Here is a 19,017-nt window from a genome sequence, read left to right on the forward strand (position 1 = left end):
GGCTGGGAAGAATTCGAAAGAAGCCATGAACTGGAGCCTGGCCGTTTTCCCATCTTCCTATACTCCGGAAGGTCCTCGATGCTCTTTGCCATGTCACAAGTCAGCTACGCAGCAAACACATTCTTTCCCACAGCGAGATGATATTATAATCCGTGAGGGGAGAGATTTTAAAGGCCGCTTGCTATTAGATGATGTGTGTGTTTTTGAATTGATTCGGAACTGGTGGATTTTTTCATTTGCAAACCCAAACATCAAAACATTTGGCAACCTCCCTGTCCCTTTAAATGGGAAAAACTTGGAGGAGGTGATGCCTTGGGTCGCCACAAGTCCTTAAGGCTATTTTATTGCTAATAGTACATTTTATATTCCCAACTAAACAGCATAAGGGTATTTTTGCCTATCTTTAGTGCAAATGACAGCAATGATTGATCATGAAAACATTATTGTAATATAATCCTCCTGAAAAAAAAAAACAGCTTAAACCAGCCAGAGTTGGTCTTAGCTGGCCTTCCAGTCTTTTTAGGCTAATGTGTTGGCTGGTTTTGGGCACTTTTCAGATGGAGCTAGACCAGATAAAACCATCATTAAAATCCTTCTATTCTGAGGGTATGATGCCTAGTGTTTTAAATCTTTAATCGTTGGTTGCGATGCTGAAAAATCAGCTTCATTGAGGACTATAAGTGAAGTACAGTATATTACTGTTTCAGTCCAATTGACCATAGCAAGATGGAGGTAAAACTGTTGTACTTGAATGTACTTGTATGTGTTTGTGATCGTATCTGGGGTGGTCTTGGGTCCTTCATGTTCAGAAAGAACCCTCATAAGAAAAACATGAGTTACAGAATGTTGCATCTCACTTAGTAGTACATGTTGAGAGGTTGTGTTTGCTTCTGGTGTCTCTGACACTGCAGTGCATTCAGTGTGAGCGAATGACGCTATGAAAGAGGGCGATCAAGCGTGCTAAGGCTAACATAAACTAAAGACACGTTCTGTGATTGTAGATAAATGACGTGGGGTTTGTTGTTCTAGGTAAAGGCCTTCTTGAATGCATGGATGCCAACAGTCAAACATTTCGCCTTTGCCACTAAAAAGTTGGCTGTACATTTGCCTTTTTTAATGACATAAATGAGTGATTATACATGAATTTAAACAGTAATTCCTTGTCAAAGTGCACACAAGTCAACTCGCTAAATTTAGATCAAAAACTAATTTAATATGTGCATTGTAATATTATCTCCTCTTCTCTTGCTTAAACGGCAGGCTGAAGCATGTGCTATTAGAATGATTAGCTGATATCCCTCATTTCATGTGTTTACTCTTTAATCAATTTAGGTGCTATTATGGTGCATTTGTTTGTTATTTTTATCTCTGTTGATTCAGATGTGTAAATGAAGTTAATTGATTGAAATGTGCACGTGCCTCAGCATGATTCAGACAGTTAGAGACTGCCGTAGACAAGGTTTCATTGTTCGTGTCTCCTTCAGGTGGGAATAGGTTTCCAATTCCACTGTGTGATGTTTAATTACTGTATTTTGTCAAATTGCATGTTAATATTCTACTGGCTGATAACAGTCATTCTAAATCAACAAGTGACTGGCAACCTAAATGATGTGTCAAGCTTTGACCGTCAACTGCATAAGACACCAAACCATCAGCCAACAGCAATCTTTTGGCCAGAGGAGAATCATGTGAATTGTACAGGGACTAGATACTGTTAGCCAACTACTAAACATGTCTTTCAACAGCCAGTTGTCATTGCTTTATTCAGGATAAGTAGACAGGTACGTCTGTTGTATGTCAAAGCATGACAGTGGATGACTTCATCAGAATCAGGACAACAGATGTCTCTCTTTTTATTTTGTTAACTTATATTGGCACAGCAAAGCAGTGCAAATACAGAGAGTACAAGGGAATTGTACTACGAATTAAGGGGTCGTTAATACAGAATGCGATTTTGCTTTGAAAAACATGAGACACGGGCAGTAATTGGGAGAAAATGTGAGATCTCAAGACGCTGAACTTATTTTAACTTGAGTGCAAGTCAGTGGGGTCTAATGTTGTTTTGGACTCCATTGATTTTCATTGTATTGACTGTTTCACAGAAAAGAAAAATGCATACAGGTTTGGAAAGACATTTTTGGGTGAACTATCCTATTAACCTTGGATAGATTTGTATTTTAACACTGGGGGGGAAATGCTTTTAATGAAATGGTTTGGAGGGAATGACTTTTGTTTTGATATGTGTTCTGTCCACCTTCATAGAAGTTGCAGATGTGTTACTAGAAAGACTCCATCATGATAAAGCTAACTGCAGTCTTTCGATGATGAGTCAAAGAGATACTCATCTCTATTGTTACAAGCTGGAAAAAAGTCCCTGGGTGTGTGTTCACATCACTTGTTATTTTACTGGCAGACATTTCTCTCCCACCAATTATCATGATATCATTTGTGAAAAATGAGACCTGGAAAACTCTCACTCCTCACTGTTTCATTAACACTCCTTCCCCTGAAGATCATTATAGCTGTAAATAATACAGTCATTTAGATGGATCCCTGGCCTTAGGAAAAGGTGGTTAGAGAGCCACCCAGACTCTTTTGTCTATAAAGGGAAACTGTTTTATGAGGTTTTGATTTGTTAAGTGTAACGGCACGTTGAGCAGCTGTTGTACAGGTTTCTCTGATACATCCCGCTTTTCCTTTTCCTTCAGAATGAAAAGTGAATCCAGGTTGTCAACTGTTAATCATTTTTGTTTTACCTTCCACCATAATCAGATGCCAGCGATTATCTATGGTTACATTAATTGGATTTGGTCACCGTATACCTGATAGGGCTCGGCTAACCCTTTATAGCTGTGGAGAAGAGTAATGGCAGGCCCTCCTTCCTGTCATGAGCTGTCACTTTTTTAGATATTGCGTGTGCAAGTAGAAAACCGCATAGCTCAGAATGTCACCACTCTGCCAAAATACACAGCCCTTCCAGATCTGAAGAAACTCTCTGGATTGTATTGCTGTCTTGTGCCCGGCTTGTCATGTCTTGCATTTGTGGTAGCAGGAATGAACATTATGTCGAATGGATGCAGTTATTTTAGGATGCAAGTCAAAAGCATTTAGTGTGAAAAACGGCTCGACTGAAGCTCTTGGCAACCCCTGAGGTTTATTTGGAGTCAGGAGATTTCACAGCAGGTGCCAACAGTGTGAAAGCACATTCCACCTCTGTCTGATTCCATGCTCCTCTCTTATATGTCTTCACTCCTCGACACCCGTTTCCCCTCCATTTTCCTAGCAAAGCAAGTCTTATAATTCAGCCAGCTCTATGCATGTTAAATGTCACTCTGCTTATATTGATACATGAATGAAATGGTCTGAAACCACACTGGATATTTGGAATTCAAAATCTGTTTTAAATATATGTTGTATCATACAGTGAAACTGTATGAAAAAAGAAAAAACGTAATCTAGGAACTTTTTGTCCATCGGTTGTTGAATGGAGGCAGACCTGAATGCTCAGTGCTTGCATCTGATTGATTGAAGGGATGGCGGTTTATTCGGATTAATTATTGGAGAAGTCTGATATACATAACTATTAGAAGATTAGGTCATGACATTTTGATCAAAAATTACAAGGCCAAATTAATTTATTAATACCTAAAAATTAAAGATGCACAAATGAATTCTTTTCAATAACATGCATTTCATATTGATGCAACTTCAAAGCAACCCTATGTAATTTTGTGACTTTGGAGACCTCTTCAGTTAAGTGAGTGGAATTCACTGTCATAATTACAGATAGCTGTACACCTGCATTTGTTGCTGTGGTAAAGTACCAGCCCACCAAATTTACATACAGTGCTTCCAGAAAAGACCTTTAGAGGGAGCGTGCCTCTCCTCCACTGCCACGGAATGAGAGGGGAAGTTTTGTATAGCAATTGACCCATCATATTGTAATTTTTTAAAGAAATTCAAACAATAAATGCCATTTTGTGGCTCTTTAATGTGTCGTGACAGATTGCTGTAGCGCCTTTTCATATTTAAACCCCCAAGAGGGGAAGTCGTGGCCTAATGGTTAGAGAGTCAGACTCGTAATCCAAAGGTTGCGGGTTCGAGTCTCGGGCCAGCAGGGATTGTAGGTGGGGGGAGTGAATGTCCAGCACTCTCTCCACCCTCAATACCACGACTGAGGTGCCCTTGAGCAAGGCACCGAACCCCCAACTGCTCCCCGGGCGCCGCAGCATAAATAGCTGCCCACTGCTCCGGGTGTGTGTTCACAGTGTGTGTGTGTTCACTGCTGTGTCTGTGCACTTTGGATGGGTTAAATGCAGAGCACAAATTCCGAGTATGGGTCACCATACTTGGCTGTATGTCACTTTCACTTCACTAAAGCATGAAATAAACGTGAATGAACATAAGAAGATATTTTATTTCACAGAAAGATGTCAATAATTCAGAAGTTAATTCAGGCCCTGTCCCAAAGCACACCCTAAACCCTCGTGGTCTTCCCTGCGCATGTGGCGGCCATTGTAAGTCCACAAGACCGCAAGTGCACGTAAAGTGTGCCATTTGGGACAGGGCCCTACTACCCTGTCTGATTTGTTTGTCAGACAAAATGCAGATTCAATGTAATGATTGGTTAGATTGCCTGTCAATCAAGCTCCCTACGAAGGGTCATTTGAACTGGGTTTTTTTTTGCAGACCTGGCAACCCTGCTTGGGGAAAAAAAAAACAGAAGCCATTCATATTATTAAAAGTCTGTGTACCATCAGAATGAATTTGAAACTGATGTGACCCTGGACAACAAAACCAGTCACAAGGGTCAATTTTTTAAATTGAGATTTCTACATCATCTAAGCTGAATAAATAAGCTTTCCATTGATGTATGGTTTGTTAGGATATGATGATATTTGGTTAAGATACAACTATTTGAAAATCAGGAATCTGAGGGTGCAAAAAAACAAATCTAAATATCGAGAAAATCGTCTTTAAAGTTGTCCAAATGAAGTTCGTAGCAATGCATATTACTAATCAAAAATAAAGTTTTAATATATTTACAGTAGGAAATTTACAAAATATCGTCATGAAACATGGTCTTTACTTAATATCCTAATGATTTTTGGCATAAAAGAAAAAGCGATGCTATTGGTTTTGTGGTCCAGGGTCACATATTTCAAGATAAAAACATACATGATGTTGCTTTCAAACGCTGCACTATTTGTAGGTCAGGTCACTAATCAAATTTTATCTGGTCGTCTTATACTTTTGTGACCTATTTAACCATGCATCGAAAATAAAGTGTTTTGCATTTTGCTTAAACATGTATTGTTTTCCAAAAGACCTCTAAAGGAAGGAATAAAACCACGTACTATAAATCTTTAAGTTCCATGAACAAAGTGCATTTATTCCTGCTCAGTGTGTTAAAATACATAGTCAAGAGTTTCTGTAATTGAAGGTTTTCATTTGCTGTTTGTTAACTTGACAGCATAAATTATTGCACAGTTGTTTATATCTTAACATGTTGATAGACAGATAAAGAAAAGGGTTTTGCCCCTGGCTGACAGATCCTATCTGCAGATGTTAATGCTGTGTTGTGCACCACCATCTATTAGAGTACGAGCTGGAAAGCTTTGTGGTGTTGGAAGTACAACACAACGTGTGTTTGAGGGAGTGTGCCAGTTAACTGAGCCAAAGTGGGCTTATCTGTTTTAAGAGTACACATGCTACTCTCTAGTGTTGACAATTGGTATTACAACTTTATACAGACACGTTTTCAATACCATAAATATTTATTCATATTTATTCATTGCTAATGTCACTGTAAATGCAATATTTATACATTTACATGTAATTATTGATCAAACTACCTTACAAATGAGGAAAAGCATAAAAATGCATCATATTGTTTAATTAAATGCATATAGCTCTTTTTTTATATTGTTCCAAAGCAGTGCTGAAATATCGCTCAGGATAAATTTAAAATAAATAAAATAATTTTCAGCAGTAAAGAAGTGCAAAAGCAAATGCACACTATATGTTTATACTATTTTTTTAATTAATCTAATTATGAATTAATTTATTAAATTAATTTAATAATAAATTTGTGAATGTTTTACTAAATGTTTCTGCCTTTAATAATGTGGCATCAGTATTATTTTAGTATCCCTGAGATACTATTGTGTTTTTATTAATAGTTTGAATCAGTTTTTATTTTCATATTTTTCCATTTTAATTTTAAAGATTTAGTCATTTTTTTAATGTGTTTTTGTCATTTTTATTTTAGTTCTATATATGCTGTGTAGATTTTTTTTTATTTTTTTTTTTTTTATTACAAGTTAAACTAAATTAAAATGAGAAATGTTGCCTTGACAACTTGCTGGAATATAACTTTTTTTGAAATTGTATTTCAAGTAATGAAAATGACTTTTTATGGTCTTAATTTCAGTTTAAGTTTTAGTTAATAATAATAACCCTTAGTGGAATTACCATTTGGGAATCATTCTGTATATTATTAGGCTTTATATGACCTTCACACTTATTTGTAACTAGAAAATGCTGCAATAACACAATTTTTTTTAGTTTTTTTTTTTGTTTAGTTTAGTATTTCATGCATGTATTTATTTATATATTTTTTAATCAGCTTATGAATATGTTTTCACTTTCAAAATTGCTCCAATAATGAAAGTGTTTTCGACCAAATAATGACCTCTCCTCTCTAATGTGTTCTAGATCAAGCATCAGGTGGCGCTTTAGTGGTCACCGCCGTGCATCCATTCACCGGCCAGCAGCCTGGAGATCTGAGCTTTGTTCCAGGAGATCGCATCACTGTTATCACCAAAACCGACTCGCAGTACGACTGGTGGGAAGGAGAACTAAGAGGGCAGTCTGGGATCTTCCCAGCTAATTTTGTGTCCTATAGCTGAAGGTACTAATAACACCCAGAAAAATCTCAAATTGATGACAAGTGATGTCTGGCGTTGAAGGGTCCTTTTCTTTTGCACAGTTTGAAATGACATTTTATGATGGAGTATATTTTTAGGAGCACTTGGGCTAAAGTGTTCCCCTTAGGGGGTGTATTAAGGGATGACAAGAGGTGTGTTTTTCAGTGTTCCTGGCATTGGTGAAATATTTTCTTTATTTCATTTTGCCTGTTCAGTTACTGGTATGTGGGTTGACTACTAAAGGGTTCCCGTTTTATATATTTTTAGTTATGCTATAGTTTAGAAACACACTGGAGTACAATTATGCTTTATATGCATACACAGAAACCAAAAAAGTGACATTGTGGTATTGTTGCTCCAGGTATTTGAAATATGATAGCACAATGGTTTTCTTCTGATAATAACACTGCACAGCTGTCGCAAACAAATGTTACTACAAATGATAGGCTTCATAGTTTATAACAAGCCTCATTTATTTTTTTATAAACTATAAACTTTTATTTAACTTCACGTCTGCCTTATTACTCTGGAAAAAATGGAAAATAGTGTTTTTTGGTTTTTAAGGAAGTGAACGAATGATTGCTTTAATTTTTTGCTGTTTGCACAAATGTTAATCAAACATGAATGATTGTTTTCCTACTGGTTTTAAATGCCAATGAATGTATATCAGTTCTAATAAAGATTATTTCCTAATTTCTTTACTTACAGTTTGTGCGTGGTGCTGGTTTAAGACTTGATTTTTCTTATTGTTACATACATGAGTAAAAACTAAGTTAAAATATATCACATTGACACTTAAATCCTTGCCCACTAGGTGTCATACAAGCTAAAGATCTTATCCCGAGTACTGAGTAAAACAATCAAATAGAAAGTAGTTTCTGTGCATCTCCGTTAAAAATTCTTTTTAAATAAGCAAATTATATTCTGCAAAGAGCAACATGCAAATCCCTTTTACAGCTGGTAAGAATAACAACTACAGCTGAATGTTCAAGTACATGCTATACATGTAGTTTTGCAGCAGAGATATACATAGATCAGTGCATAAATAAATATATTGTATATGTGTTGAGAGTTAGCTGATTGAATGTGTTTGGAACCTTTTTTAGTCCACACTCCTCCAAGACCTACATGGAAATTTTAAGACGCAGCTGGATTGGAAAAATTTTATGAAATGGTAGAAAAGTTCAAGACACATAATTCAGTTCTAGCAACTATTCTATTCCACTTAAGCAAACATAACGGAATGCAATATGTCTATGATATCAAGAAAATAAAAAATATTTAACCTGCTGTCTATTTCATTATAAATTACACAAGACTTTGCCCCCCAAGTGTATGTGAAGGTAAAAAATTTACTTTGGAAATCCAAGAACATAGGAAGTTTAGAAAATTAATTTGTCAATAAACCTTTTTTTAAAAAAAATATACTTTCAAAGCATAACGTATTTATTTATTTATTTAAAATGTGTGCATGTTTTTGAACTAAAGAACTCTTATAAAAAAATATCTACAATAGCAGCACTGAATGTTTCCAGTATAAAATGAAATCTTGCTAGATGTCCCAGTATCATAATCATCCAGAAATAAAATTCATTACAAACACATCTAAAACCCCATTACACAGTATTACTCCTTGAAATATACTTTTGGAAATGTTGACATCCCAAGCATAGGCCCTCACTTTACTTGATTTTCATAGAAAATAAATAAAAACAAATAAACAGATAATATGAAGAAGTCGGTTTTCGCTATGTTCCGCTTGTCGATTATGCTGAGAGAGGACTGGATTCCATTTGGTTATTCATGTCATTCTCCTTGGTAAAAGAAGCATCTGACTCCTGTTTAGGCTTCACAGGCCAACTGATATGAAAACAAAAACAATTTTTTTTAATTAGTATAGAATACATCCAATTGTACATGCATTAAAATACTGATATCTGAATGTAGCTAACCAGCATTTTTATCTTTAAACATTTAGATATAATTATATAGATGGCATGCTGATGAAAAAAATACTGTCATGGCATGACGTTTACTGATAAGCTTTAAATCTGATGCTGTGCCGCACACTACTTTACAACACAAGTGTGACATTGTCCTATTGACCTCCCTGGAATTCAAAATATGCCATACATATTCATATTTGTTTTGCCTGATCAGCAGCTCATGAAACAGAAGCTATTCAGCAATCAGAACTCCAGAGCCATATCATATACTTGGCTCTTTACTGGCTTTCAATATGGCTGGTTGAATTGAATTTTAATATATATTTAAATAATATATGTAATTATGTATTATAAGATATGAAATCTATTTTTTAAATATTTTTTTATCTCACTGTGCACAGCATGAGAGCTTCAGTCTGGGCTGTTTCTGACAGTCTTGTACTGTGTCTGGTAAAGGGATGCCACTGGTCTCTGGAAGAAGCAGGCACAGGGCTGCACCAATGATCGGCCCACTGCTGTAACAGATCATAGCTGGCAGAGGGATCCCGCCATCGGGGGTCACCACCGCATTTATAATACAGGCCACTCGGTAACAAAGACTAACCAGGCCGACGCACTTCTGCCTGCATAGCATAAAACGGTTTGTTAGTGAGAAAGAGATGCACATTTCATGAACAACAAGGTTCTTCATAGAAAATATTTACTAGAAGAATATTAACATTTTTAAATACAACATCTACAACTTTTTTTCTATCCAAGGTTTATATGCAGACAGCTTCACTGTCCTCCAAAGGCAAAAGATAGTAACTGACTGACTGTGATCTGTCTTGTAATAAATGGGAAATAGCTCAACTATGGCCAGATTTAGAAAAAACTAAGTGTGATAATCAGTATCATATTAATCAATTTTTCTACCAACTCAGTTTCAGCGTTGGTGTAAAAATCTGTGCAGCAACTACTTATCTGTACATTCAAATTAATTTGATCTCTTATTGTCTATTACTGTGCTGTTAGCTTACTTAGTACTGCCACACTGCACAACGTTATGTAACTTGTGGGGAAAAAAAGTGTTTTATAATCAATGATTCAGCATATTTATTGTCTACCTGCACAACAATCCAATATCTCTCTAACAATTTCTAGCAGGAAATGCCACAGAGGTTACATGTAATATATCTCAATCTCTTTTGATTTGTAATCAGAAACAAAATACTCTTACAGATCAACACATGCTCATATATTTTAAAATATTGTTTGAAATATGAGCAGTGATAAACTTTTTGAAATCCTAAATTTACTCCAAATTACATTTAATTTCACACCAAAAAAGATGCTTTACAGTTGTCGGACCTTGCACATTTTATAATTGATATCAACACGGTTGACTCAAAGCTTGTTTTGAACTTAGAGACTAGTTATCAAATTATCTGACCAAGAATATGCTTTATCAGTTAGGTCTGTTTGGATATTGTGTACCTTATTACAGTTGGGAACAGCTCAATCCCATAGAGCACAGAGACACAGTAGGTGGACTGCATACACAGCTTGCCCATCAGTGCCAGAGTCATAACAAGGGCAGGCATGTCTGTTCAGAAAGAGAGATGATTGCAATTCATCAGTTTTAGAGTGATATTCTTCAAATAAACATAGTAAGCACCAAGCAATATCAGAGCATGGTCAGTCTGTGCTCATGTATTGTATTTCAATGACTGTGTCTTTCACCGCAGAACTTGGAAACGAGGAGGGACAGCATACAGGAAATGCCACTGAGGAACAGCGAGCCCATGCTGAACGGCCTACGGCCCCATCGCTTCAACAGGAATGGAAGCAGCAAAGAGGGAGCCTCTGACAGGCCAGAGAAAAACTGCGCCAGATGGATATTCACACCGAAACTTCCCACACTGAAGCAGATCCCATAATAAGTGAGAGCAGACGCAAAACTGTAAAAAAAAAAAAAAAAAGTTAAAGCAATTGTTCACGTAGTTCATATAAATAGCAAATTATTTGGATAAAAAAACAACAACAAGAATTTATTCAGATATTGCTAATAGTTACATAGGAAAGAAGTGTCTCTAACTTGAGAAGACAAACTCGCCAGTGGGTTTTTATGTAACAGCCCCTCAAAGTTACATTTACTTTGAGCTTTAAAAAACAACTCAAGAAAGACATTCCTTAAGGTGCAAGGGCGCCTCCCTCTGTGTCACACTTAAAAATCCTCAAAATCTGCGAAAACACCTGTGCTGTGTCGCAATACAGCACATACATTCAAAAGAGAATAGAATAGAGAATAAAATATTTTAGGAATAAATCATCACAGAAATTATATTGCCACAGTTAAACTTCCCTACCCAATGTAACTCATGACAAACAGACGCAAGAGTATAGTAGGTGATGTAAAGTTGGCAAAATTAGACTCTGTTTTAGTGGAGATCTTCTCTGAGAGTGGCTTCTGCGTATCATTGTCCACAGAATCCAAAAGCTGTCAATGAAAAGAATGTAGAATTTATGTTAGCACAATTCTGCATGCTGAAATGGTATGTCTCTCCACTTTCCACAAGCAATTTTAGAGTATGACTTTGTGTCTTACAAGACCCAAGTAGTGCTTGTCCTCAGGACTTCTATTCTGATAGCCGTCTAGTGTTTTCATCCTCTTATTTAGAAGCAGCCATCTAGGTGATTCTGGAAGAAAGCTAATAATTGCAAGAAAGAATGAATAAACAAAAACAAAAATACTTAAAAAAAATAATTCAACACTTTAAGCATGCACTGAAAATTTGTGTTTGTTCTACTAACAAATAAAGAGGTAGGAAAATTATCTGAGGGATGCCCAGTGCCAGATGAAACTGCATCCAACCGCTTGCCAAGAAAGCTACAGCCGCCAGTCCCATCATTCCCAGACTGAAGATGAAGGAAAACAGGGTGGGTGGCCAGATACGATAGTTGGGCAGGCTCCATTCAACTCCTGAGAAAGTTGTAAGTTTATTTGTTGTCCAACAGTGTTAATACAGAATAAGAAGCCCCGCATAAGCGTAGTTGTACCTAAACTGAAGGTGCAGATGTGAATGGCACAGCAGGCTACTCCACTGATGCCGCGAGCAGTCAAGTAAACAGGCACATACGGCTGAGCAGCAGATTAGAAGTAATTTCTTTCCATACCTGATTAGAGGGAGAAAATAATTTTTTTCTTAGGCTAATTAACTTGTACGTCGTAACGTCTTACGTCGAAAACAGAAAGGGTCAAATACCAACTTGTCAGAAAGAGCGCCACCGAATAAAGAGCCGATAAGTAAACCCGTCATGTACGTCGCTTGCCCATGTGCAAAACGCTTCGCCTCGTGACACGTGAGACTGCTGCAAAACAGATAACCTGTAACTCACTGAATGCATGTGCTGGGCTCTAAATAGGCTATATGCTGTGCAATCTTTATTACTCACGCTGTGATTGCCCGTCCAACTTGTTGAGGTGTTGAAAATATTAGTGTCCACTGTTTGGTTCAAAGATTTGCTCAATATATTATCACTGCAAGACGTAATGTGTAACGTAAAGACATCCACGAAAAATGTAAAAGCTGTGAAAAATATTGGTAAAGTAAGGATAAAATGTCTTTGTAGTGGACCAACAAACCGACGAAATGCGCCGTCCGTTTTCATTTCGCCTGCTAAAAGGTATTAAGTTGTATCCCCAAATAAACTTGCGGTAAGCACGAGCACTGATCTTTCACTGAGGTTTAATGTCAGCATTTGTACTTGTTACTGTCATCGCGACTGGAACTTCCGAAGACGCCTTCTCTCCACCCTCAGTAAGTCTTTATGTAAGCATAGTTGTTGGTTTGGACTCCTAGAGTTCGAGTCAGACACCAGTGATGCGAATGGGTCAATAAGACACTTGTCACACTTTGTCTGCTACTGTTTACCAGGGAGCGAATTTTATGTTGCAAGTTTCAAAAGGATTCTGTAAGATAGATAGATAGATAGATAGATGGTGTTTTGTTTAACAAAGAAATGTCACTGCACCATGCAAAAGAAAAAAATAAAACTACATTATATTACATTGTATATTTGTATTACATTATATTTTTTTCTGATTTCCGTAGGTTGTGTGAAGCCTACTTCATAGATGTTAATTATTATTAGCATTCAGAGAAATTAATTGCATTACAGGAACTATAATGATTCTACAGATGAATCTCTTACAGATTAAAGGTCAACCACAAATCCAGCATAATTACAGTGGCAACTCATTCCTTACCTGTGTGCTGGGGCGGACTGGCCATCTGGCAGACCGGGCATTTTCCTGCTGGGCCGACGTACTTTTTGGGCCGGGCCTATACATCTGCTCATACCATGCTTGTCTGATCGGCCCATAAAACTTAGCAGCCTATAGTTTTTCTGCCTAAATAGTTGACGGCGATGTGGTCTTTGCGGCTGTTTAATGTATTTGTCAAAAAAAGTCAGTTTAGGATTTTTTCCCCCCAGACAGACCGGCCCATGAGACATTTAATCAGCAGCCCATTGGTTATTTTCTTAATTGGCATAGAGCTGACCTAATCACATCTTTTTATCCAACTCCCCAGTCGAGTCTGGGGTGTGTGATATACAGTATATCTTCTGCAATAATAGGGTAAGTGTTGCTGTAATGATGTGTGATCTGACATTATCAAGTAGGCTATATCATCAAATCACACACAGAATGCACGCACTTCATTTATTAATGCATTAAAACTCAAAATTCCAGGCAGTCTAAATTGTAGACCGCAAAAATGCTTCTGTGTGTTTTTTATATTTATATAATATAGTTAACTTCTATATCTATATCACACAAAGAGTACCAGTACCGTTTTTCTGCAGATATCAGCATGAACACATTTAATAATCATTTCATACAATCAGTTCAGTAAAGCAATAAGTGACTTACATTTTAGACTTATTGCTTGTTTTTGCAAAATTTTGCCAAAGAAAATAGTTCCAAACAAAGATCACAGCACTGTTTTGCGTCTCAGAGCAATGGACTGTGTTTACTATTGAATGAATCCGCTTTTTGAACGAATCGATTGAATAAATGATTCAGTGATTCACTCATTAACACAGTCAAATGCTCTGTTCCTGAATGAATCAGTCGTTTGAATGAATCGATTGAATAAATGATTCAGTGATTCACTCATTAACACAGTCAAATGCTCTGTTCCTGAATGAATCAGTCGTTTGAATGAATCGGTTGAATAAATGATTCAGTGATCCACTCATTAACACAGTCAAATGCTCTGTTCCTGAATGAATCAGTCGTTTGAATGAATCGATTGAATAAATGATTCAGTGATTCACTCATTAACACAGTCAAATGCTCTGTTCCTGAATGAATCAGTCGTTTGAACGAATCGATTGAATAAATGATTCAGTGATTCACTCATTAACACAGTTAAATGCTCTGTTCCTGAATGAATCAGTCGTTTGAACGAATCGATTGAATAAATGATTCAGTGATTCACTCATTAACACAGTCAAATGCTCTGTTCCTGAATGAATCAGTCGTTTGAACGAATCGATTGAATAAATGATTCAGTGATTCACTCATTAACACAGTCAAATGCTCTGTTCCTGAATGAATCAGTCGTTTGAATGAATCGGTTGAGTCTCAGTGACTCACTCATTAATGGTCACTTTCTGTCACCAAAGTCTTTGCTGTCACCTACTAGCGGTTTTAATTTCACATTTTTACTTTTTTTTCATGTTTTAAATTATTTCAAATATCAGTATTCGACGTTTTATGTTAAAAACACAACATTAGGCCTATTTAAGCATCTGTAACTGCAGTTTAAATGCATCCATGTCCCCTGTGAGATACATAAACTGTGTAAATAAATACATATTAATGCTATTTTAGATGCAGATTCCAGAAATGTTTTCTTATGTTGGAATGAAAGACACTAAGTACCGGATGAAGTGCTTCTTATTCTTACCCAAAAATACAAAATGGAAGAAAGAGTTAAAACTGAACACAATCTTGCTAATAAAGCTGTATGAATATTTTTTTATATACAGTATATATATATTAATTTGCTTCTTTTCCATTTTGCATTTACTTGTACTTTTACTTTCAATACTTAAGTACATTTAAATATCAATAAATATCATATACTTTAAGACTTTTACTCAAGTAATATTCTAAACGAAGACTTCTACCAAAGTATTTTTTTGGTAAGATACCTGTACCTTTACTTCAGTATGGCTTTCGGGTAGTTTATACACCACTGCACACACACACACACACACACACACACACACACACACACACACACACACACACACACACAGGATGCCTTCCTATGTTTTTAAAGGTTCATCCAAGGAGTTAACAAATTTGACTAAGTAAGTTTACAGTTTATTTAATGCTATACTATGGGAAACAGTGATCATCTGATCAACAATTTATCATGTCTCTTCCCTTTCTCCCTCAAACACACAGGCACACACAAGATGGATGTCATAACTAGGCCTATAGTTTTAGGATTCATCAGTGTGGATTATAATTTTATTATATTAATAAATTACACTTTTTAGAAGTTTTTAATGTGTCTCACTCATTCCTACCTATTATTATATGGCTTTAGTGCTTTTATGGAATAGGAGCTGGTATACATATTCAAGAGCGTGCAAAGATGGGTAGTATTTTGATCGTATGTAGTGGGCCGGTCTGGGCCAAAATGCCAGGGCCGATTTTTTTGTCCCAGTCCAGCCCTGATGGTGTCTACTGGTATGTGATGGATTCTATAGGCCCTTTTCACAATGACGTCAGCTAACTTCCGCTTTTCTGCGAAGCAGTGGATACGTACTTCCGTTATACCTCGCGAAATGGAGGGAACAACTTGAAATCTAATGTACGTACGATAAGAGTTAAGACTATTAATGTTAATGTACTTACAGTCGGGTTCTTTTGCGAATGCTATTCTACATCTTTGCTTTAGATGGTTGGGAGGCTACCTGCAGCAATGTTATAGATTTGCTTTCAGATGTGTATGATAACGTTTACATCTCCACACAAAATATATAGCCTTAAAACCTTTTCACTTGTTATTTCGGTTTATTCCCTGGATAATTTATTTGATTTAAGTTGCTGTTAATATTGTGATAGTGAGTACACTGTGTACATTTTCTGTATATTTACATGCAAGTGTAGTTATTCTGCAATAAAAAAAGACAAACATCATATATATATTTTTTTTATTTTAACTATGGGAAAAATTACATGGACATAAGTCATATTTTTTATAATAAAATTCTCATATTACAAGTTTCACATCCATACATGCAAGTGGTCTGTAAAGAAACCCAGTATTATCCAGTTCAAGAATAAAATAGCTTTATATTGAAACAATGCAATAAGGACCGCCGTCAAGCCATAGCCTATGTGCTATAGATGGACCTCTATAATTACTTAAATTCCTCCATTTAATTTATCTTTATATGTATACCCCCTTTTTAAATTTGAATTATTAATCAATAATTCGAATTATTATTGATATTCATTAAAGGCTATATGCAATGAGATCTTTAAAAAACAGCTGATGTGCATTTTATATTTATTTACATAAATGCTCACAAATCTTTTTAACAGTAAAAGCTTTTCTGTAAACTTAATATATTTGGGCATTCTACAGAAACGTCCACCTTTGGTATGGCATGTTTTAAATTTTATTTATTTTTCTAACATTTAAACTTAGATCACGTTATTAGATTGACTTTATGAATACATATAAATGACAGCTTAATTTTTGTATAGCTTTTTTGTGCAATTATTTCAAGACCACATGTACAATTTTTTTGTCACTGGTGTTATACCTTCTTTAGCAATATTAAAAGTTAAGAATACATTATTGTATTTTAAATGGTAGAAAAACGTGGTTTTGACCTCAAAATAAAGCACTTTCATGGCTGCGGGGACAGTTTTGTGGTGCTTGGAATTCTTTATAATTAATTAAAAAACAAATATTGCCAAATTGATGGCTAAAGAAGGTGTAATTGTTCAAATAACTTACCGTTTCATTTTAAAATATAAAGAAACTGTAACCCTAAAGTGCTTTTAAAGTGTAATATTTCTGTAAAGGCTAGGGACAGAAAAATTGACATTTTCATTTTAATTCATAAATTATTTATTTATGAATTAAATTGTATCATGTTTATCAAAATAAAGTGGAAAAATATAGACCCCATTTTATTTATATTTAAATAGTACAAGCTTATGTTGAATATTATTCTTGTACATACAGACGCTGTATTAAGTCTTTGTTACCACATGCAAATATCTAAAACTTATTTGCCAAATATATCTAACAGCAATAAAGAGTCGCGGAAATCAGAAAGTACGACTTCACAACTCCTCCCTCGACTTCAAGCGGCAAATCTCGCTTAAATTCTCAATAAAACAATTAGAAACCCATACAAATTGAAAAATAGAAAAAAGAAGGAAAGAAAAAGAAAATACATTTTGGTCTAAATCTCCTTTTCAGTAACACGATAAGGTTCTATATTTAGCTACATCTATAAACTATATTACATACAGCCTATATTAGACGAAGACCCCCGTCTTTACGTCACATTTACTGAGTGATTTACTAATGAGACTCCATTCATGCTGCGCTGCAACGAGCCCGCGTGAGCTGCGCCTCTGCATCAGCAGCGCGCTCCAGCTGAAGGGGGGACGGAGCTGCACGCGGGCTGTTTGGCTCTTCCGCTGGATATTAACGGGTGGAAGATGAGTTGCCCTTCTGCTGGCGTCCGCCGTCGGTTCCCTAAACCGCAGGACTTGTGTTAGAGCTGTCTTCAGTCCTGCGACAGTTTTTGTGTAGGGAAACAGCCTTGTTAGAATTTCCATTTATGTCTGCTGGGGGTTTGTCCTAGGGGTTGAATTAGACAAGAAAAATAGTTAACATGAACAAAAAAACATAATGTGTCTGTAGCATAAAAGCTTGAAAAGTAGGCTCTATAGTTGCCTAAATACTGTCTATTATGAATAAAAGCTACAGTATTTTTTAATTTATTATAATTTATTTTTTGATCTAGCATGTGATTAACCATTGTGATGCATTTTTTTAAAAAATGGTTCCCATAAAGATATGTTTTAAACTTAAAACCTGTCAGTAACATACATTTTTAAAGAAGACAATTATTTGAAAAATTCACATTTAATTTGTCAATTTAATTTGACTGTGCTTGAATGTGCTTGAATGTGGTTTCAATGGGGACATTTTTGTCCAAAAGGCCCTGAGTGTAACAATTTTGTGTAGGCTACCTAGTGCATACAATATTTTAGCTTGGGAGCACAGAGTTAAGTTCGGTCTCATTTTAAAGAAGACCCATGGCAGATTATCATTGAAGTAAAAAAAAGTTAAAAAAAATTAAACAAAAAAAAAGTTATAGAAGTTTAAGTTTATGAAAATGCTTTATGAACAATATTTTATGTTACATGTTGAACTCTAAACCTGCTAGAAAATCAAAGCCATAAATCTAAACAAGCTGTATTCCAAATTTGAGGTTGATATCTCAAAAAATGAGCTCTCAGTAAGATTTTGTTTGGACGCAGTACCAAATTTTCCCCTTTAGATGCCAGCAAAACCCTGCTGGTGCACACAGTGCTTGGATTTGTGATTTACAGTAGAGTTTTTCTTTCTCAAATATTACAAGCACACACACTCAATTTTTTTTTTATGACACACATACAAACCACACTCTGACATCTATACCAACACACCTACACAATTATAGCTGCATTATTTATCCAATTGGCTCTATAATACGCAGAAGCAGAAAACAGGAATAAAGCGAGTATTTGCTTTATAGACCCTTTATAGACCAAACCTGAAAAAATGGCACCATCTGGTAAAAAATAGTAAAAAAATTAATTTTGAAGCCTTGCCAACAGAATGAAAGCCTGTTAACAAAAATTGCATCATTTTATAGTTAAACGGCACTGCGATTAAAAATAGCAGTTTTAATGGGTTTCAATGGGGACATTTTTGTCCTTAAAGTCCTGAGTGTGAGTATTTTTTTTGTACGGAGCTAGGGTAAAATTGATTATTTGAAGGAAATGAGGGTGAAATATTAAAATTCCAATAAAAATAAACACCTGAGCCAAAATTTATGCAGTT

At 35.8% G+C, this 19,017-nt stretch overlaps 1 protein-coding gene and 1 pseudogene across 3 annotated transcripts in view; one reads left to right on the top strand and one right to left on the bottom strand.

Moving 5' to 3' along the window:
- Window positions 1-11,587, top strand: part of LOC306850871 (SH3 domain-containing YSC84-like protein 1) — a 30,788-nt gene extending 19,201 nt beyond the window's left edge. The window contains exons 10-11 of one of the 2 annotated variants that reach the window (XM_079386813.1): window positions 6,718-6,913; window positions 10,603-11,587. In XM_079386813.1, coding sequence (XP_079242939.1) covers window positions 6,718-6,911 — 194 coding nt within the window. In that variant the 3' untranslated portion in view covers window positions 6,912-6,913; window positions 10,603-11,587. Of the gene's footprint in view, window positions 1-6,717; window positions 7,636-10,602 lie in introns of those variants that run through there. The other variant, XM_079386812.1, reaches the window with a different exon arrangement.
- Window positions 9,264-12,526, bottom strand: LOC306850431 (solute carrier family 22 member 6-like; annotated as a pseudogene). The gene is made up of 9 exons: window positions 12,307-12,526; window positions 12,125-12,242; window positions 11,915-12,031; window positions 11,669-11,837; window positions 11,463-11,565; window positions 11,224-11,354; window positions 10,598-10,815; window positions 10,352-10,460; window positions 9,264-9,498 (listed from the first exon to the last, which is right to left on the bottom strand). The product of its transcript is annotated as a solute carrier family 22 member 6-like (transcript).
- Between the last annotated feature and the right edge of the window lie 6,491 nt (window positions 12,527-19,017).

This window comes from Barbus barbus, assembly GCF_936440315.1.
Source record: "Barbus barbus genome assembly, chromosome: 30".
NCBI classification, from domain to species: domain Eukaryota; kingdom Metazoa; phylum Chordata; class Actinopteri; order Cypriniformes; family Cyprinidae; genus Barbus; species Barbus barbus.